At 32.2% G+C, this 23,208-nt stretch overlaps 1 protein-coding gene across 1 annotated transcript in view; it reads right to left on the reverse strand.

Annotated features, from left to right (window-relative positions):
• LOC127728871 (uncharacterized) overlaps nucleotides 1-23,208 on the reverse strand; it is a 70,281-nt gene that overhangs the window by 22,877 nt on the left and 24,196 nt on the right. Inside the window, exons 17-30 of the mRNA XM_052236461.1 lie at nucleotides 22,773-22,934; nucleotides 21,160-21,268; nucleotides 19,157-20,917; nucleotides 18,296-18,588; nucleotides 17,582-17,728; nucleotides 15,749-15,763; nucleotides 13,969-14,097; nucleotides 13,003-13,204; nucleotides 12,216-12,358; nucleotides 10,988-11,196; nucleotides 10,161-10,313; nucleotides 9,037-9,121; nucleotides 794-946; nucleotides 148-343 (exon numbers count right to left, since the gene is read on the reverse strand). Of these exons, the coding sequence (XP_052092421.1) occupies nucleotides 148-343; nucleotides 794-946; nucleotides 9,037-9,121; nucleotides 10,161-10,313; nucleotides 10,988-11,196; nucleotides 12,216-12,358; nucleotides 13,003-13,204; nucleotides 13,969-14,097; nucleotides 15,749-15,763; nucleotides 17,582-17,728; nucleotides 18,296-18,588; nucleotides 19,157-20,917; nucleotides 21,160-21,268; nucleotides 22,773-22,934 (3,757 nt within the window). The remainder of the gene's footprint in view (nucleotides 1-147; nucleotides 344-793; nucleotides 947-9,036; nucleotides 9,122-10,160; nucleotides 10,314-10,987; nucleotides 11,197-12,215; nucleotides 12,359-13,002; nucleotides 13,205-13,968; nucleotides 14,098-15,748; nucleotides 15,764-17,581; nucleotides 17,729-18,295; nucleotides 18,589-19,156; nucleotides 20,918-21,159; nucleotides 21,269-22,772; nucleotides 22,935-23,208) is intronic.

The following is a 23,208-nucleotide window of genomic DNA, read 5'->3' on the forward strand; positions in this document are numbered from 1 at the left end:
TGAATAGTTGTTTCATTGGCAATTATGCCACATCTCCTTATTTTTATATAAAATATCAGCCTCTAGACATTAAACAAACAACAATCAATCAATCAATTGCAGTAGCTCTATTTCAACTCTTAGATAGACCAGTCCATATCTTTTTACCTGTGAAGCACAGAGATTTAACATAAGCAGCTCTGGGTCCAACATTTCTTATAACTATCTTCTGTATCTGACATTTACTGGGCTCTATTCCACTGAAGCTCAGTAAATATTTCTGATCTGACAGACTAGCACCTTCAATCACACTGGCTCCTTCTATCACTAGAAGACTTGACCCTCCATAACCTTCTAATGGAATCTATAATCAAATATCATATATGTCAATATTATCATAATGAATGGATGTTTCCATTATAAATTATATTATATGTGTTATAATATTTGGACGTAAAGCAAAAAACAATCAATTTATCAATGTTTATTCCTTGTAATTGATACTTGAGGTTGTAAGTTCTAATCCTGCACGTGGCAGGTGCGTTCGAATCCAATCTTAATTGACTAGGTTGTCAGTTTTCCTAATGAAAGGTCAGTGGTTCTCCCAGGGCACTCTGGCTTCTTCCATCAATAAAAACTGACGGCTACCAAATAGAGCAATAGTGCTGAAAGTGGCATTAAACACCAATCAATAATTGTAATTGATACTTTAATATGACAAAGAAGTTGTGCATCAAAATCAAAATTCCAAAAGAATGAATGGTTAAGATTATGCATTTCTTACTTGTCTTTGATTCCTACCAACAATACTTACAGAGTATTTGACAGTCATCCCTACTGGTTTAACAACTAGTTTGGCATGGTGCTGTCTGACAGCTGAAGGACGATATTCAACATTAACCAGAAACTTGTCACCCCCATTGACCATTAATTCTCTGGTATAAGATCTTCTATCATTCCATAGTAACTATAAAAAAACAACATTGTTTTTCATTATAATTATATTAAGCTATCTTTAGAAAACTATCTCAAGTTTTCATATAAAGCCACCTATATTAAGCGAAAACCAGCTTTGTCAGGTCACCCTCTTCTTGTCCCATTGTTTTAATACCTATGCGTTTTGAACCTAAATTCAAAGGGTACCTCTTTCATAAGGTCCTTTTCCTCTGGTACGAGATATTATCTTAATATGCAGGTTTGACTGTGTAATTTGAAAAAAAAAATCCCTTTATTTACTTTTTGTAGATTGTCAATAATAATACCAGTTAACAAATTAAAACATTCAACAGCAATTATTTTCCACAAAAAATATGGATGGATGTTTACTGTCCAGTTGGAAATTAAGATTCATAGTCAGGACGAGAACATGTTAATGTGATATAAATATGAACCCTGCTATGTACTAGAACGACATGCTGAGCAGGACTTTTATTTTGAGGAGGAAAGTGAATATAAAAAGTTATAATCATATGTTTTGTCATGGCGAGGCCTTTCATAGCTTACTAAAAGATATGGGTTTTGCTCATTGTTGAAGGCTGTACAGTGACATATAGTTGCTTATGTCCATGTCAGATTTGGTCTCTGGTGGATAGTTGTCTCATTGGCAATCATAAAACATCTTAATTCTCTAACTACAAGGTATATAATCAAAGCGCGAAAGCGCTGTAAAGGCAGTTAATTACAGGTTGTGTGTATTTTTAGTCCAGTTATATCATTATCTTGCATAGTACATTGTACTTATCAGAGGTGGCTTTCAGTATTTAAGATTTAGAGTTCTCTAATGATATTGAACAAGTTTTATGAATGTCATATTCTGAGCACTATATGAAGGCGATTGTTCTCACTTGTTTATGAACTAGTGCATTATGTCCAGTTAGTACTTTTTTTTATCTATGTTTATAGTCAAATACTGTTTAAAATAGTTTGGCATTTTCTTTTAAGTAATAAGTAAATGTTATCAACTGTATTTTATTCAACTTTGCAAATGTGGTTTGTTACTGGCTGCTTGAAGTACAATGTATGGATGATAGTTGTTTCATTGGCAATCATAACACATCTCCTTATTTATATAATGATCTATATTCAACGACCTCAGGTACAAAAAAAATGTATGTAACTAAACTATGATGGGAAACCTTTGACTTCTTTCTTTAATATAAACTTTTGATTTGGTACCATAGAACTATGTAGAATAAATGTACATTGCAACATGTCAACTCTTTCAATGAAAATACTTTTTTTAGAAACTATAACTCCAAGCAAAATTATATTTCCAAGTATAAAGTAATTTATGAATGAAACAAGAGTGCACACGCTGAAATGTCTCCCCTTCTTTACTAATCATTGATATTATGTTGATAGTTCTAAATATAAAGCTTTATTACAACTGTCACATAAACTTAACATTAACCAAGTAAACTAAACATTGACCAATGAACAAAGAAAATGAGGTCAAGGTCAGATGAACCATGCTAGGCAGACATGTACAGCTAACAATTCTTCCATACAACAAATATAGTTGACCTATTGCTTATAGTTTAAGAAAAACAGACCAAAACACAAAAACTTAAAACTGAGCAATGAACCTTGAAAATGAGGTCAAGGTAAAAAAAAACCTGCGTGACTGACATATAGATCATAAATTAAAATATTTCAAAACACCAAATATAGTTGAACTATTGCATATAGTATTAGAAAAAAAGACAAAACTCAAAAACTTAACTTTGACCACTGAACCGTGAAAATGAGGTCAAGGTCAGATGACACCTGCCAGCTAGACATGTACACCTTACAATCATTCCATACACCAAATATAGTAGACCTATTGCATACAGTATAAGAAAAACAGACCAAAACACAAAAACTTTACTATAACCACTGAACCATGAAAATGAGGTCAAGATCAGATGACACCTGCCAGTTGGACATGTACACCTTACAGTCCTTCCATACACCGAATATACTAGACCTAATGCTTATAGTATCTGAGATATGGACTTGACCACCAAAACTTAACCTTGTTCACTGATCCATGAAATGAGGTCGAGGTCAAGTGAAAACTGTCTGACGGGCATGAGGACCTTGCAAGGTATGCACATACCCAAATATATTATCCTATTACTTATAATAAGAGAGAATTCAACATTACAAAAAAATCTTAACTTTTTTTTCAAGTAGTCACTGAACCATGAAAATGAGGTCAAGGACATTGGAAATGTGACTGACGGAAACTTCGTAACATGAGGCATCCATATACAAAGTATGAAGCATCCAGACCTTCCACCTTCTAAAAAATAAAGCTTTTAAGAAGTTAGCTAACGCCGCCGCCGGATCACTATCCCTATGTCGAGCTTTCTGCGACAAATGTCGCAGGCTCGACAAAAAGGAGTTCTTAATTAAGTAATAAACTGATTCGCTGAGCGCAGCTGGATACACCCACAGAGGTCCAACCCTGAACAGTTGAGGCAAAAATGGACACAATATGTCTGAATTTGGATTGTAATTAAATATTTGACATATTATAGTTTCTGAATAAATGTAGTCAAAGAACTTGAAATCGGTTATATGAATTGAATTTATATTCAGTTAAAGATTTCTTGCTGTTGTGCAATACACTGTGCTGTTGCGCAATACTTAATAAATCTGTTGCCAGACTATAAACAAATAAAGTTCAATTTCTTCTCAATGTCATATTTGAAATTTATGAAAATCAATAGGGAGATTACATCAATAGCTATAAATAATTCACCAAAGTTTCATGCGAACTGCTTAAAGCATTTTTGAGTTGTTGTCCAAAAACTGGAAAATCCCCCCCTTTTTAATGAATAAAACCCCATAACTCAATAATGTAAAATCTAAAATTTATAAAATTCTAAAGGGAGCTTACAGATTGATAATTTAGTCTTAGATGCAAGATTTTTTTATCAGTTGTTTGTGGCTTTGAACTAGCTGTCAGTAAATGCGAGTACTCTCAGATCTGTACTTAGTGTCTTTTTGTTGTTTGGATGTACAACTACCCGGCCACGTCCACTTGTATTTGTATTTATCCATCTGATGAGTTAAGCCTCTTTCAACTGATTTTTATAGTTCGCTCTTACATTGTACTGTTACACCACTGTCCCAGGTTAGGGGGTGGGTTGGGATCCCGCGAACATGTTTAACCCCGCCACATTCTGTATGTACATGTATGTGCCTGTCCCAAGTCAGGAGCCTGTAATTCAGTGGTTGTCGTTTGTTTATGTGTTGCATATTTGTTATTCATTCATTTTTTGTACATAAATTAGGCCGTTAGTTTTCTTGTTTGTATTGTTTTACATTGTCATTTCGGGGCCTTTTATAGCTCACTGTGCGGTATGTGCTTTGCTCATTGTTGAAGGCCGTACTGTGACCTATAGCTGTTAATTTCTGTGTCATTTGGTCTCTTGTGGAGAGTTGTCTCATTGGCAATCATACCACATCTTCTTTTTTATATTTACATCAACAGATATAAACAATTCACCAAAGTCAAGGTGAGACAACAAAACTTAGTGGTAAGATCTCTGAAATGTTTTACACGGTACAAGTTTTTCTAATTGTTGGAGATTGTATGGTGACAGTAACACCTGTAACTGCTTAACCCATTTCTTATGCACTTTGGTTCGATAAACTCACTGAATATCATACCACATCTCCTTATTTTTATATGCATTACAATTTACATGTGCATGTAAATGTAAATAATATTTATATATATATATCAGAACAAACTTCATTGCGTCACTTTTATTTATGCATCCTTTGGCACAATACAAGTTCTAAAATTACACAACATAAAACAACTAAATGTTATTTCAGATGAAAGTTTTGTTTCAGTTCCATTCATAGGATTTATTAGAATTTTGTATGTTTTGCCAAGTCCAATAATTAGCTCTATGTGCACGTGTTAATTGGAGACTTTTCTATCCCGTATAAGAGTTTTGGAACTAATTCTGTTTCTTTTTTTGAAAAAAGTGAGCAAACAAATCTTGCACATTTAAACCTTTGTCTGCCATCACACTGTCACCTGGATCACATAATTGAACTATTCTACATCTTTCAACTATTTCACAGTCACTGGTACAACCAACATATGCATTAGAGACATAGTTGACTAAACCACCAGGTGTCGAACATACAAGTATTTTCAGTGTTTCTGTTTTTATATGATGAAAAGGTTGCCTGAGCTCTAGGAGCTTTAGGTTTTATCACGGGATATTCTGTGCTGTCAATAATAATCCAAGTTGTAGGAAACTTTAATTCTAAGTTGGATGGCGAAAAATACCTGACTAAACCACTAAATGGCCAAGTGTTAGCCTCACGCCACTGTTTAGACATAAAAACAATCCATGTTTACACAATATTCTTAACACTAGTTTCAATCTAGAATCTAGACAGTTCAAAGTTGGTTGTATAATGCATCAATTTCATCAAAGTCATAAAAAAACTGATTTTCAAATGACACCCTATCAATTTGAAAATATATGTATCTCAAACAATGTGCTGTTGGACCAAGTGTGGTCAAAACAAATAAAAATTTAGTATACAACTCTAAACCGGTATAAAAATGCATGGCTGTGTCACGTGTCTTCATTTCAAAATTCTCTGCTGAAAATATAGGCATTGATGGTGTTTGCGTAATTCCATCTGTGAAGCTCAACATTAGCTCGGCAGTTGGTGGTGGACAGTCATAAATCCTGTCTGCAGTATGAATTACTTCTTCAGGAAAACCAACTTTACAATCAAAACTTTCCTCTAGATTTCTACTACAATATTCATCAAGTTTAGTTCTTTTGTTTTCACAGGAAACTGCCCTGATGGACGATTCAGTCTCTTGCTTGGTCCAGGAAAATAGGCTGGGATTGGCAGTAGACTTAAGTCTCTGTATGGTGGGTTTGTGCCCTGAAAAAGGTTATAAAACATTAGTTTTTTGATAATTAAATGAACTTCCATTAGCAATGCATACTTTGTACAGAAGCAAGTTAACTCGTACCATTGTAAACTCGTACCACGTAAACTCGTACCAATGTAAACTCGTACCACTGGGAAGTCGTACCAATCAGAACTCGTACCACTGCAAACTCGTACCATTAAAAATATATTCAAAAATACGAAAGTTTTATGATTTTTTTTTTTGGTAAACTAAATAAAAAAAGTTGAATTACTTGAATTTTATACTAGATTTTAATGAAAACTTAGACAAAAATACGAATGTTTTATGATTATTTTTTTTTTAAGCTTTATACAAAAAATTAAAATATCTTTGAAATTTATACCAGATTTTAATGAAAACTTAGACAAAAATACAAATGTAATTTCTTAATTACCATGCTAATAAATATATTAAATTCCTTTGATTGTGTGATTATTGGTTGATTATTAACTAATGAACTTGGTTTTTTTTATCTTTAACTAATCAACTTGTATAATCATATAAGCATGGTCATATTCTGAAATGTGCTGAACATTGTATAAAAATAAATTTCATACTTTCTAACTGTTGGTCATAAACAATTTTAAACCTTTAAAACACAATCAATAAATTCTTTCATTAAATAAAATTCCTTTTAGAAACAATAGAAAAATACCCAAATCTATTCAATGTTACTGATTTGGAATGATTAAAAATTAAATCAAATAGTTGTCAGTAAAAGTTTAAAAAAGAGTCTATTCAAGGGAGACAACAAAGCCAATCTGCCACGGTTTTCTCTATCCAATTAGACAAGGAAAATTAGCTACAAATTGGTTATTGTAATTTCAAATTATATACATTTTACAGACTTAAGAGGTATTGAGTGAAATTAAAGTATATATTCATCATTAAACACCATTTGAATGCATTTAAATAAGTGGGTACGAGTTTACAATGGTATGAATTCACCGTGGTACGAGTTAGCAGTGGTACGAGTTTGCATTGGAACGAGTTTTTGTTTAGTGGTACGAGTTGACATTGGTACGAGTTACAATGGTACGAGATAACTATAATTCCTTTGTACTCGTAACCTGGCAAAATATTAACTAGATTTATTCATTACAATCTGGATAAAACTATGTTAGCCTGATTCAATGTACATCAAAATGTATGTTATGTAAATCCAAAGGACAAACAATGAGAGACGTATGCAACAAACATACATTGTTTGTACCTAAATAACTATAATACAGATGAGAGCATGTCATTGTTTTGTTCCTGTTAACATTGTCATTGATATTTTTCAAGAAAGTCTATGAGGCATAGCTTATGCATTCCTGTCATTACTACATAAGCATAATTACTGCTAAAATAATTCTCAGTATGATATACCTCTTGTAAGAAATCATTATAATTGTAGCAAGCACCAAAAAATCTCAAACAGATCACATTGAATCGTAATCCAAAAAATTATGACGTCTTGAATTAAGGTTCATCATAACAAATGGACAAATATGGCCGTATTTTCACCTCAAAAACTACTCTGTGTACAGACTTACCTGTGCAGTTAGGAAAGTTTTAAGGCCTGGCATCCACTAGATATATAAAAGTTAAATCTATTTTGCATATCAGAAAGATAAAATCTTTTTTTGAATATGATGGGCATTTTTTTTCCTTCCTGCAGAAGATGTAAAAATAAACAAACACCTGAATTGCATTTGATACTGTCCACTCAGTTACTACCTTTAACTCACCTATAGATGTGTAGATATCTATTGTCCATGCCAATCAAGGACAATCAATACAATACAAATCAGTTGTTACCTGAGATGGAGCATCTCAAAGTTATATCCCAACTTAGTTTATTTTTACACCTTCAGTAAGAACGGAAAAAAATGCCCATCATAATCCAAAAAAGATTTTATATTTCTGATATGCAAAATAAATTTAACTTTTATACATCTAGTGGATGCCAGGCCTTAAAACTTTCCAAACTGCACAGGTAAGCCTGTACACAGAGTAGTTTTTGAGGTGAAAATACGGCCATATTTGTCCATTTGTTATGATGAACCTTAACCACCCCCTTTTATTCTAAAACGATAATTGCGGTTGTAAACTGACTTTGGTTTATTCGCATGGCGATTACATATATAACTATATATTTTAAAAAGAAAATAGAGTTTTACCATGAATAGTTTCCTGCACGTAGTCTTTTTCAGTAAAATGTGCCTTGCAAACAACAGCTGATTGAGATGGACTCCACGATTTCATCGTGTTCTCGTCCAATCTGCGTATGGGCCATGGCGTTGATCCAACTTTTCCTTCTTTTTAAGTCATTTGGAAATGCATGTCCTCCTCTTAAATGACATCCAGGTACACAACAACAAGTACTTGGCATCGTTAATTAAAAATGCAACTGTAAAAGATGCACAGTGCAGAAACCGGAAGTTGAACTACAGGATCGGCTACCACGGCGCCACCTATTCAGGAACGATAATTTGCTACTTTATATAACTGCGAAATAACAATAACGTTAGACGGGTTCGCGTGCATAAACAGAAATGCGCTTTAAATTGTATAATATAATTCATGTTCAGTCGACCTTTAATTATTATATCAACGACTGAAATGATTTATAAACATCTAGATTGCAGAAAACACTCGAAATTAACCCGAGCTCTTTCCACACGGAATTCAAATAATTCTAGTTTGTCAATCGGTTGACTGCTTATAATGTAAAATACAAATATATCAAAAGTTTTTAAAACTAACAAAACACAATAATCGTTTCTCTATTTCCCAATGTAAATGAAATGAGACAAAAAACATTTTATACCACAATAAGAAGAGGAAAGAATCAACATTTTCCGGATCTACTTGGAGCTAAATGACCCCCCACGTAGATAAGTTGGATATCGCGGAAAGACATATTAACACGGCAACTAGAAAGGCATTAAAGCACTGCCTTTAAAAAATCAATGTCTTGAAAAAATTTTTCCATTTTGTCAAATCATTAAAGGATGAAGGAACCACTAGCCTTTTTAATTTTTTTTTCTGGCAATAAATGAAAGCATTGTAAAAAACATTATAACAAACTTCAATCTCTAGGCTAACAATGCAGGTACACTTACCTGGAAGCTATCTGTGTCAGATCTGATTTCCAGAGATAATTTTAACTGTGATCGAATTACATTCTTTAAGGTGTATCTCTTTATCCTGAAAAACAATTAATAATAACGAGGCACTGAAATATCAATAAAGAAATAAAAATAAGATTATTTTCCAATAATCATTTCTTAAAATAATTACTTTTATTCATAATAGGTTTGTCATTCTTTACAAATGTTCAAGATATCACTACCAGATAAACTCCAGATCAAACTTAAAACAAGAATGTGTCCATAGTACACCGATGCACCACTCGAACTATCATTTTCTATGTTCAGTGGACCGTGAAATAGGGGTAAAAACTCTAATTTGGCATTAAAATTAGAAAGATCATATCATAGGGAACATGTCTACTAAGTTTCAAGTTGAATGGACTTCATTTTCATCAAAAACTACCCTGACCAAAAACTTTAACCTGAAGCATGAGAGACGGACAAACAAATGAACGAATTGACGAACAAATGGACGAACAGACCGAAAAACATAATGCCCCTAGGTGGGTCATAAAAAATGTAAAGTAACTTACAAAAGCTGGTAGACAAGTTAAAAATATAAAAAAATCACATTTACAAAAATTCTGATACATAAATGCTATTTCTATTTCAGTTTTATTGCAGTTTTGAAAAATTCTGCTGACTTTGAATTTTATTTAACACTTATATTTGTGGTTCACCTTTGTCCATAAATCCAATAATAATGGAACTATAGAATACAAATTCTAGTCTTGAATATATGCATGAAATATCTGCCACTTGGTATTTAGCATAAAACAATCAAGAATGACTCAAGGCTACATGTTGAAGGCCGTACTTTGACCTATAATTGTTAATTTTTTATACATTGTGACTTGGATAGAGTTGTCTCTTTGGCACTCATACCACATCTTTTTATCTATATTGTCTTCACTGAAACTATTGCATATATCATTTAATTCATATCCACTCTATTTAAGAATCAACTTGTTCTTTCTTCACAACCCAATTTCCTTTTAACTGAGACAAACTGGCATATTTGAATAAATAAATATTATGAAAATAATATAATATACATCAAACTGCTATTTGACAAATAATATCAAAATACTTACATAGACTGACCGACTTGTACACCACCAAAATCTATGAACTGTCTGTCTCCAAGTAGAACAGGACCTTGAATCCTTTGAACCTCTTTCTGAACTTCTACTTGAATTGGGAGGTCATAGTCTGGACCTTGTGGCAAGATTCTCATCAGCAGGATTCTAAATACAAACAAAACAGATGAAAGAAAGTCTTTCAATGATGAATGTGTTAAATGGATTGTCATTGTAGCATGCATTTTTTTATTTGAACTACCCTGAAAACTACTGTTTGACAAAGTGTGTAATCTGCATGATTTGTGTTGTTAAGTTAGAGTCTTGATCCATTTTTTCCATGATTTCTAACAGTTTTTAGCATAATTTACTTTGGCTGCCATCCATAAACCAGATTGTTTGTGTTTAGGTATTCAATATTCACCTTTTGATTACAGAACATTTTGGATCGTATTTTGCAGCCAAGGTTTTACTAAAGATTTTAGGTAAGACAAATGCACAATATCATCTTATCTTGAAAAGATGTTCACACTTTGCAGACTTTGAAGCCTATAATGTACTATTAAGAAGAGATTTTAGTTAGGATTAAGGCTTTTGAAATAGATCTATTTTAGAAACAAATTATGGCCTTTTTAATATTTCTATGACCAGGTTGAAATTCAAGATCATATTTTGAAATAAAAAGTGAACTTTGTCCGTTATAATTATATTTAATATTTAACCAGCATATTTAAAGCTAGTCATACAAATTAGGAACAGTGCTTGTGTATCAATTTTAACTATTTACATACAATTTTTCACATACTTTATGACCTGTTAAATCAATTGAAATCTACACTTACGTTTCAAATGATATTCCAGTACTTGGTAAAATTGTAACTGTAACAGGCCTTTCTTGTCCTGGTGGAATGGTAAACTGTGATGGATTTACTGTAAAAAACTCAGGGTATTCTGTCACTCCTAGCAACAATTCCATATGAATATTACCAGCATTTCTCAAATTAAATGTCTGATTTGCTCTTTGATTGACAGAGGTTTTGAATTGTAGCATCTGAAAAAAAAATAATGCATTGTGGTCATTGAAAATTGTTTCTCCAGTAGCTGATGATCTACATATATAGTATCTAGAAATACAGATCATTGCAGCTTACCAAGAAACATACAGGAAAATATTTCTTTCACCTTCCCACAGATCAAAATGTCTCAAAATGCCTCTTCAAGGAAACATCAATTGTCAAAGTGAATATATTTAATGAGTAGCAGTATGGGCAGGAAGGGTCAAATTCAATTAAATCAAAATAATTTTTCATCATAATTAAAAACCAATCAAACATATACATCTACTCCATAATATTTTATATTTACAGTATCCAAAAGATGATTCAGTTAATAATCACGCTAGGTGGTGATTTTCCAGCTAATGCTGGTGATTGAGAGTGATTCATTTTGAAAAATCTCTGAATATTCAATAGATTGCTTGTATGACAGTGTTGTCTCTTTCAATCACCATATTTCACAGTGAATAACCTTGTCTACACTGGATCATAATTTCAAAACATTGTTGGTTTTATAAAATAACTGTTTCAGTTATACATGAATGGTTGAGTACTCAGGGAAGGCTCTTTCAAAATGGGAGTTACCACCTATAGAGGCCAATCTAAAATTTCTCCTAGATTTTTACTGAGCTTGACACCCATCAATTGTTGAGAATTCAAAATGTCTTCCCTAAAAGCCTTAACATGACTTTTAACAATTACAAATTGCGAAGATATTATATCAAAGTTTTAGCATAGGCATTCTACTTGAATATTTAATCCCTTCATCAAAATTGGAAGTGATTTTTGAAGCTCATCTACTGAAATATCTTTTTTTATATCAAATTGTGTTTACATAACAGAAATTGGATATCAGTTTATAAACAGAATGAAAATAAAATATGTGTGACCAAATTTTGAATATCTCTGGTCAGAATATGTCTGTATTATGTTGATATGAATAAGAAGATCTATGGAATATAATTAAACTTTTAGCAGTCAATTTAATTTCCATTTGTTGTGTAGGCTTTTATACCTCCAGCTGTCTAGATAAATGGAGTTTGGCAACTCCAACAACAGACTTCAGATCTATTGAGCTGATTAAAGGTAGATGTGATGGTGTGTCTACTTCCACTTCGATTCTGGCATACATTTCAGTGGGTGGGTACTGTGACATTGCTGAAATATATTGAACATGTTCTTTATAAAATGTAATGGAATATGCGTCTTACAAAAAACTGAATAATAATTTTAAAAAATCTTGAATAATCATACAAGAATATGTACCCATAGGACACCATGCCAAGCTTACATTTTCAAATTTTCATGTATAGTGAACTACAAAATCTTGGTCAAAACCCTGATGTTATATATCTTAAAAAGTTCACACCATAATGAAGTTGAGACCTAAGTTTCAGATTAATGTGACCACAACTTCATGGAATACTACCTTAACCTAAACCTAATAAATTTCTGTGTTAAGTGGGTCAAAACCCTAATTTGGCACAAATACTTAAATGATTGCATCATAATTAACATGTGTACTAAGTTGAGTTGGTGTGTCCACAACCTCATGGTAAACTTGGAACTACCATGAACCAAATTTTACCTTAAACAGGACAGACAAACACAATTCACATACCGGTGAACATAACCCACTTTCTACTTTTGTACTAAAATAATCAAATGAATATAACAAACAAAGTTTTAAGACAATTAATGTAAAAATGGAGATCAATTCTTAATTTAAAATTAAAGTAGGCTAAAAGCTTAGATTTTACAGACACTGGTATCAATATGCACATTGACAATAAAGGTTATACCTCTACTATACTGTTTTTCTGGTGGTCTGCAGTAGATTTTGATGTCATAAACCGTAGGATCTGAATCAACAGTCCTGCCTTCAACACTGAGGGGCATGACTGTCCGCCCAATTGCTGCTGACTGGGGCCGATTACTACGGGATATAACAGAAACATCAGCCATCTTTGTGTCGAAGGAAAATGCATGCCAGGATCCTTGGCTCTATGGAGAAGATAAATCTGTATTTAACTAATAATATTAAATAGTCAATCCTGGTTATAAAGAGTTCCTAAAGATTTTATGTATTATTAAAGAAATGTGTGGTCTGAATTAAATAACTTTTCAGATATTGTGTACTTTTTCAAATCATTTACTGTTAAGTGATATGTTTCTAATAACAAATGGGATCGTGAGGTTTTAATTTTTGGTTTACCTTGACACTGATTGTGATATTCCCTAAAGATCAAATTCTTAGCGATTTGATGCTAATTGCTTCATTAGCAAAAATAAACACTTTGTGAATATTTCTCATTTTACAGTAATTCTTTTTTTTGTTAATAGGGTTTTCAGTCTGTGAGATTCATATCTGTTAATTTTAGCAGTGACAAATTCAGGATGACATGGAGCTCTATCCTAGGTATTTGTGTTTGCATACATTAATAATTTTCAGACAGTAAGTATGGTTTTTTTCCTCCAGTAATGATCTCTAAAGACATTGGTTAGAAAACTCCAAAACTATCCAAAAGCTATATTTGTTTGACCTCAAATTATGTTAACTTGTAGGGATATTTAAAAGTTTCCAATCTAATTCTTATCTAATTTTTATGCATGGGTGACCATTAGATGTCAGCATCAATTTTATCAACAACAGGAATAAGTAGAAAATGCAGCTGATCCATAGTGGCGTATTGTTACGAAAGGATTCTCTAGAGGTCCACAAAATGTTTGTATGATAATTCATGACAAGATCCCAGAGCTTCACTTACCAACAATACAGAAAGTCTTAAAGGAATAGTGGCTCTCCCTCTGTTGATGATCTGTAGTGATAATTCATGACACGATCCCCAGGCCACCTCTCCAAAGTTCATACACTTGTTATTACTCTCAGTCCGTACCTACAAATAAACATCATTTGATGTGAATATGTCTCTTGGGGTTGGATGACTGCTCTACTTTAAATTTAAATTTAAAAAAAAAATATAGTAAATAAGTTTACAAATACATAATAAATGTTCAATAAATTGTAGTATATAATTCATTTACATTTTTTAATTGATTGTTCTCAGTTCATCCCATTGTTATCTTCTTCAGATTTGGTGACTCCTAAAAGTTACATTAAATTGATTTCTCTTCCCCTTCCTTAATTTATGTTTCTTTTTTGTCATCTAATCTGATATTTTTAAACAAAAAAGTAATAACTACTTTTAAGCCCTGACCCAAAACCAAAACAATCCTTAAATGAATACTAAATATAATGTTGTTTCTAAAAAGGTATATGTGCATGAATTATGCATATATTTTTTACATACTATTAACATAATTAATATATAAGTAACTGTTTTAATATTTAGAATTTATTAATAAGAGAAATTTTGGATAATAGAAAACGGTCACTATAATTATATACACCATAAGTATGAAGAACATTACCTATATCACCATATTTCTGTTTGTAATATTGTTCATGCAAGCTTAATCACTTTCTCAATCAGAATTTGTAGAAATTTTATGTTAATGTTAATCAGGGACAAATTTAACACTAAATAAAAACCACATCAATTTCTAAAAAGAAAAATGGTAAGGGTACTCATATAACTTACTATTTCATTGAATCGAACAAAAGATTAATTCTTGTGTAAAATTGATACTGACCTAAGTGCGTACTTTTTGATTTCTATATAAAATGTCATTTTATTTGAATTCAAAGATTTATTTCTGAGTAGAGGTGTTATTGATATCCGAGCAAGTGGTTTAAGTAACAGGAAGTAGAATCATTTTACTCAAAAACTTTGTGATCTCTGTGTTCAATATATCACAGGTGATAAAGAAAAACTCTGAAAAAAATTGTGAAATCATTTCTTAGATATAAGATGAACATATCTTTAAGGCTTTGGCATGATAAGTTATTTCTAACAAATAATTTGTTCTACTATATAACTTTCAGTCATTTAATATTAACTTTTTACCAGTTTAATTCAATACAATGCTCTTGTAAGATCAGGTGTTGAACTACCAAACCCTTTTATTTAGAAATAATAATTTTACAGTGGATTCATTTATTTTTGTGGGTACCAATTTTTCGTGGATTGAGGGAAAAAAAACGCTTTCATGGACTACTAAAGTCTGCATACAAGCCTATAGAAAATGTGCACATCATTGAACATTTAAATTATAGTTTCGCCTATACAGATGAAATTCATGAAAATTGGTATCCCACCTATACTTGTATAATGAATCCGCACTACCAGAATTAGGCTATTTCACTCTAAGTTATATTTAGTACTTCAGTAACTAGATCCAGAAAATTAACTTTATATGGCCTAGTGTGATTTTACAAGCACAAAAACACTTTAAAAACGTACAAATCAGTTCTAATTATAATTAACAAGTCAAGTATTTATTGTAATTTCAAAATATCCATAAGCCTTAAAGATATAGGGTAGAGAAAAAGTGATCAGTAAAACACTCTGTGATACACATATAATACAAAGCTATATTACAAAAATGTCATCTATAGTTCATAATTCAGGGAAAGTTCATTCTTACCTTATTAACAAAGAACTAAATAAATTGTAGACAAATTTTACTTTAATAGAATTTCAATCAATTTTTATCAATGTAAACAATCAATAATAATATGTCTACATAATTATATAACTTTTTCAATATCACACCTGGGGCCTCAGTGGCCGAGAGGTCTAAGTAGTTCAACTTCTGTATCACTAGCCTGTCAACAATGAAGTTATGAGTTTGAGCCCAGCATGTGGCAGGTACAATTGACTACAATCTCAATTGACTAAGATTGCCAGTTTTCCTGCCAAAAGTCTGCGGTTCTCCCCAGCACTCCAGTTTTCTTCAACAATAAAATCTGGCAGCCACAAAATAGCCAATAGTGCTAAAAGTGGCATTAAACACCAAAAGTCAATATCAACTTAACCCATCTGCTGGATTGATTATATTGGTTCAGGGCTGATTTGGTGTGAAACATTGACAAAGCCATATCATATATACTTTTATTCTTTAAATATATTTTTCTGTTGGGATTTGATAAAACCTGTGCAACAGTGACTGATATCAATATCATCACAGATGGCTTATACAGAACGATTACAATTGATTGCATTTCACATAAAATTTACTTGAATTTTCTACTAAGTAAATAATAAAGTGTATGGATACTTTCTGTGTTGGTGCTATATATTTCCCACAGACAAATGCTAATGAACCTGTGATGACACTAAAATTTACAGTTTTCCATCTAAAAATACTAGTAAAATTAGCCTGAAATTTCTACTTATAAAAAAACAGAAATTAAAAGTTCATACTATCATAGTTACTTCATCTATTCCACATGTTCAAATGTTTCATCTCACATCTTAGTCACATTTACACAAAAAAAAAAAAAAAAAAAATTAAAACACATTACCCATTGTCAAAGGTAGCTAATTATCAAGGTGTGTAATAATTCATTAAATTCAATGCAGTATTTTTGTTGCAAATGTAGAAAAATCTAGATATACTTTGTAAAAAAGACATCATTTTAAAATGCTTGCATTTCAAAAAAAACAACCTAGATCTATATTTTTCAATAATTCTGATCGATTAAAAATGACTTCATTTACATGATTTATCAAAATGCTGTTATTTGAATTTCAACAGCAAAAAATTCTCAAGGCAAATTTTAAATTGACCAACTGAAAATAAAACTATGCTTTATTTTTATTCAATTAAATTTTTGTCTTTTATCAAATATATGTATTCAGCATAGTTCTCATGAGGTACTCAAAATGATTGACTAATTGGTGCTTCCTTATTGTCCAGTGGCAAATTACTGAGGATTCTTTATTATTCGTGGGATACCAATTTCATGGAAATCATGAGCACAGGTGAACCACAAATTTAAATGTCCAATGAATTACAAATTTTCAATAACGTTGTATGCAGACTTTGACAAAACCATGAAATAAAATATCCACGAAAATGCAAGTTTTCCTCACTTCACGAAAATTTGAACCCACGAAAATAATTCAATCCGTAGTTACCAACAATAAAATTCCTATGTTCCAAAGTTAAACACAGTATTAACCCTCTACCAGTCAGTCGTATCATTACACACCTATTACTGTTAATTCAATAAATTTTGCCCGGTTTTATTATTGCGAAAATTGTGAAGGAATGCTTTTGGTAAATATAAAAAGACTTACATTTCAAATTCTTATAAAATTATTTGTATGCTGAATTTTATGAGATCACAATAATTAATCTAACAATTTTGTCCACATTTAAAGAATCGCAATATTAAAATGCACACAAAAATTTCTGAATATTTAAAGTAATGAAAAGATTCCTATGGAAGATGAAAATATATATGTAACTAACCTGTATCTGTGGATCTTCAGCAATGGCCTGCAATGTGACAACCGTTGGTATCTTCTGTATATGTACACTGTTGTCTTGTAGAAATAAACTGGACGTAACATTCAACGAGGCTACATATGCACCAGCTAGTTTGGGTATAAAAATGACCTACAATTTAAAAGTAAATAACATACAAATGATTAATTTATTTGTAAATGATTGATAAATATTTCTCTTCTTCTTAGCAAACCAATTTTTGATTAGTGTAAAAATATTTTATTAATAAAATTCAAGTTACAGAATATACACAATTTAGCATGAACATATTAATACAAATAAATAACTAATAGGATCCAGAAACAAGCTCTTAAACATTTTAGTACCATACATGTATAAGGAAGCACATTACAGTTTTTTTTTTTATCGAGAAGACGATATGGCCATGCAGGAACCAGAAAAGGACAATGTGGGATGAGAACTGTTTAAATTGGTTAAATCTTTTCAAAAAGGTTTTATCTTACTACCATGACTACTTTAATATATTCAAAATTATAAAAAAAAATTGTAGAAAAAGGATGATATTTTCCTGTATGGGCATTTATTTGTTTTTGTTTACTTTCATGTTTATTGATCATGCTGATGGGAAATCATGAGAAAATGAAGAACAAAAAAATAAAAGATACGTTGTAAATTGACAGCAAAAAAAAAAAAAAAAAAAAAACCAAAAGAACTTACTGTAACATTTTCTGTTGTATGTGGTTCTATAATAACCTTCCTTTTCATTTCAAATGGTAGGTAATTCATTATATTGACTTCCCGACCATCTATCGTCCATTCCTGTACCTGCAGGTAACATTCTAACCAGCTATTGGTTGGGTTGGTCAACTCTAATTTCCTCTCTATGGATATGCCTACACAGCATACATCATCAAAATGTAACATTCTTGATGCAGTAACAGCCGACAATCTTGGTGGAGTTCTAAGTTGGTGGCCGTCTGATCTTGGTGATGTTCTTGTATGGGAACATTCTGTACAAAAGATAGCATTACCAAATATATCCTGAATATGGATTACAAGCTTTAACCTGAAAAACCTTTCAGATGTCTTTTTTTAATTTTTACAAATAAATTCACAAGCTAACAATTTAAATTTAAAACAGGGGATATACTCAATACAAAACATTCATGAACTTGTTAGACAGAAATGTTTGGTCATCCTGAAACTCTCTATATTCTTCCAATAATGTAACTGACATCTGTGGAACCATAAAAGTGTGTGTATATAAGATCAAGGCATTTAACATCCACATGGCAAGAAGAATATACAAAATCTTATATTGGTGTTTTTCTCTTAAGTTTAAATTATCTTCCATGTTTTTCCTGTGTGAACTTTCTTCTGACTTCCAATTTCCAATTCATTTTTGGTGCTGTTAGTGTGGAAACAAAGACTGTTATTATGCACAAACAGAATAAACAAACAACAGAACCAGCACTTTGACCAGTGGAAATCTTTTGTCTTTTTTTGTTTTCAATTGTTTGCTTGTTCTCTCATTGACTAATACCCACCATCTCCTTTCATACAAACAGATAAACTTACCATCTTCCATTACTGTAAGATTTTCTGCCTGCAGTTCATGCATCATACCAGTTGACATCATCGTGTGCATGCTACTTGGGGTGATAATAGTTGTGTCATTCCTGTTGTTATATGGCGTACTCTGATATACTGGCAAACGACTTGATATATTCATATTATCTGCCATGAAATCATAATGTGTTGGCAATGGAATATCTGAATCCCTGTGTGGCAACATATCATGAGAGTCTATCGGATGTTCCACTGGTTTAGGATGAACGTTACGATTAAGAAGTCTTCCTGGATTTTCACGGAACAAATATTCCTTTGCAAAATCTCTGGATAACATGGAATCAGAGGTTAGTAATGTTGGTTGATCTTGTGGTGGTTGTCTTGGTAAGAGATCATGTCGGAAGCTTGGTATTTGTGGTGGTGGCATTAAACATTTGTCATCTAGTGCCCTCTGACATGTATGTTCTACAGGCATTGTAGAGTGTTCATGACTAGATGATGTTGACGTTAATGCTCTATTTTGAGCAACAAGATCTCCAGTGTTTTGTGAATAAGTTTGACCACTGGTGGTCTGTGTAGTATAGAAGGATTTGACATCACTACTGGTTTTTGGCTGAGCATACAAAGTTTCGGGGAAAGTATGTGAAAATTGTTGATCTCCTGCCTGAGAGTTATGATAAATGAGTTCTAACAAGTGAGAATTGGGAGAAGTTTTACCTAGTGCATCTAAAGATTTGAATTCACTAAGGAGATCATACTTTTTTACCGGAGTTGATGTTAAATTTCCATTATGTCTATTAAGAGGAAGACTCTCTGCAGAATGGCTGTGTTTATGTTTATTTCCTTGGGTTTTTAACATGGCATGATGTTTCTTTGGATCAAAATCAGAATGTCTTTTCTGAATAGGTATTTGCTGAGGCACTGAATGTTTATCTGAAATAGCATCAAATCCCCTCGAATCCACTAACTGTATATCTTCTGTCCCTACAAGCTCCTGACGTGACATCACATGATGGAGTTCTGACGATTTACTGTACTCTGTACCATCAGGAATATGATGACCTGCCCAACCAGATGTGTTTCCCCTCGGACTCCTCCCATCTTTTACTATATCATTATTACCAGATGTAACATTCATACTATTTCTTGCAGACAAAGATGCTGATGTACCCAAACTAAAGGATGCTCCTTCAGTCTGACGAGCACTTGTCACTTGGGGTACTTCATTATCCCTTTGCGGGTTAATAAATCTATCTGACGATTGATTCAATCTATCAGATCTGACAGGAGATTTTGTCCTAGAAATGCTAAGTCTTGGAGAATATCCATCTACAACAAAATTTTCTGACGAAAGTTTAGGTGGTGTTATTACACAATGTCTTGGTTTGTTATTCTCTTCCTTATCTGATTCTTCCCCGTCAGGATTTGTTTTATTCTCATAGGAAAATGTATTTAATGTTTTCTCCTGTGAAACACTCACAGATTTATCATTACTTCTTCTAATATCTTTGGTCTTTTCACCATCAACAGAATTCTGCAGTTCAGGGATTTCAGATAAACTCATATCTTCAGAGGACAATTTTTTGTCCCGCAATTTCAAACTGGTTCCCTTTCTGACTGGTAACTTTGATGTTTTATGGGTACTCTGTTTCTGTGACCATGCCATGACCATATTGGCTATCTCTTTAGGATCTTTAGACATGGACACGGACGACATGAATCTAGATATATCACTCATGTGTAGTGTTCCATCACTCATATGAAGTGTACCTACAAAAAATTCTCAACAGAATGACTGTAAGTACATTAAATCAATAAATATTGAAACCTGGATATGAAAATGAAAAAGACATTCTGTTTATTTAGAACAAATGATGGAATAAAAATTGTACAAATTTGACATTCAACTTGTTATTTCAGTACAGCATTTAGTTATATTGAGAATATATACAAAAACATATAAACTAGTTTTGCATCATTGATGTTGATTACATAAAACAAGAAATCCCTACCATCATCTTCAATGCTGGATGTCTGATCTTGTTCAGTCACAGTTGTTTCAATCAATGGGTAAGGTTTTCTATCACTGGGTGGGGTTTTAATTATCATCCCAAAATCAGGCTGAAAGTGTAAAATAACATAAATTGAAAATCCTTTTCCTTACAATTGGAACAAATATCTATGGGTATTGTCCTCAAATTGAAATTTTCATCATCTAACAGGAGCTGTGCAGAATGCTACTAATGCTTTGATAATGGTTTAAAAATAACTTATGGTGTGATACCATCATTGTTTTCCCCTATTAACCTTTGTTAAATTTGCACTTTTCAAAAATTTTTGCAGCATTTATCTTTGTTTCAAATAAAGAAATACTTGGCATAAGTAAAGTTTTATCCTGTGCAGTACTACAGACAAAATTTTACATAACATTTCATTGCACTGGAAATTAAACAATCAAATTTTCACCTCTTTTTTCCTGTGTACAAGCTTTAATAAGTAGCCATGTAACCTCAAGTTTCCAAAATAATCTATAGAAACACCAAATAAAAAAAAACAAGAACGTGTCCATAGTACACGGATGCCCCACTCGCACTATCATTTTCTATGTTCAGTGGACCATGAAATTGGGGTCAAAACTCTAATTTTGGCATTAAAACTAGAAAGATCATATCATAGGGAACATGTGTACTAAGTTTCAAGTCAAGACGTACGTACGAACGAACAGACGGACGAACGAAAGAACGCACAGACCAATAAAAACATAATGCCCATAAATGGGGCATAAAAATGGTGCTTTGAAATACTAAAGATATATGTTTATGACTCAGAAAGTTTTTACTGCAATAAAATGTTGGATTAACTTCCTACAACTGTCAAATTCAAGGGAATATTTTTTTCGACCCTTTTTCATATGCAACCGGATGTGATGTACTATGATTTGGTGGTATAACACCTTATCTCATTGGCTGATAAATGTCAGAATCAATACTTTCTACAACTTATCAAGTTGTGGCAAATTAAACAAGATGAAGTTGTCAGACAGATCACAAAAGTGGCAAATCAAACAAGATGAAGTTGACAGATCACAAAAGTGGCAAATCAAACAAGATGAAGTTGTCAGATCACAAAAGTGGCAAATCAAACAAGATGAAATTGTCAGACAGATCACAAATGTGCTAACACAAAACAAGCCATCACTATCAAGACTAGGTACCATGTCATTCTGTTCAGTAGTACTGGCTAAATGTGTGACAATCACTATCAAGACTAGGTACCATGTCATTCTGCTCAGTAGTACTGGCTAAATGTGTGACAATCACTATCAAGACTAGGTACCATGTCATTCTGTTCAGTAGTACTGGCTAAATCACTATCAAGACTAGGTACCATGTCATTCTGTTCAGTAGTACTGGCTAAATGTGTGACAATCACTATCAAGACTAGGTACCATGTCATTCTGTTCAGTAGTACTGGCTAAATGTGTGACAAAATTATTAACTTCATTTAACATCTTTAACATTTATAATGACAGACGGTCGACTCATGAGAATTGTTCATATTACAAAATCCATTATCTTCATAATTTATGATGTGACAGAAATACAACATTTTAGTCCTATCTTACCCTTGGACCATCTCCATCAAGTGACCCCAGTTGACCTGAACGACTCTTCATAAACTGACCAACAGATATCCTACACAAGTCATCATCACCACCATCTGCTATCTTACTCTTGTATGACCAGGAGTCACATTCGGGGAAAACATCACTGTCCATCTTTTCATCCTATATCATATATAAAAGGTTTTTTAAATTGTGTGTATAAAACACCTCATTATGTTGACAATTTTAGAAATGTTTAATCCTTTTTTAATATATAATTTCTTAAATTCAGTTTAAAATGATAAATACAGCATATCATCATATTCATACTTTTGGAGATTTTACGTAAACAAAATTTCACACAAAAAGAAAATAAACTGTTGAAACAAATGTCTGGCCTGTATGAAATTTTGATGGTATAATGGAAATGTTGAAATGAAAATGGTTATACTTTAAA

The sequence above is a fragment of the Mytilus californianus genome, unplaced genomic scaffold (assembly GCF_021869535.1).
Source record: "Mytilus californianus isolate M0D057914Y unplaced genomic scaffold, xbMytCali1.0.p SCAF_2, whole genome shotgun sequence".
Taxonomy (NCBI): Eukaryota; Metazoa; Mollusca; class Bivalvia; order Mytilida; family Mytilidae; genus Mytilus; species Mytilus californianus.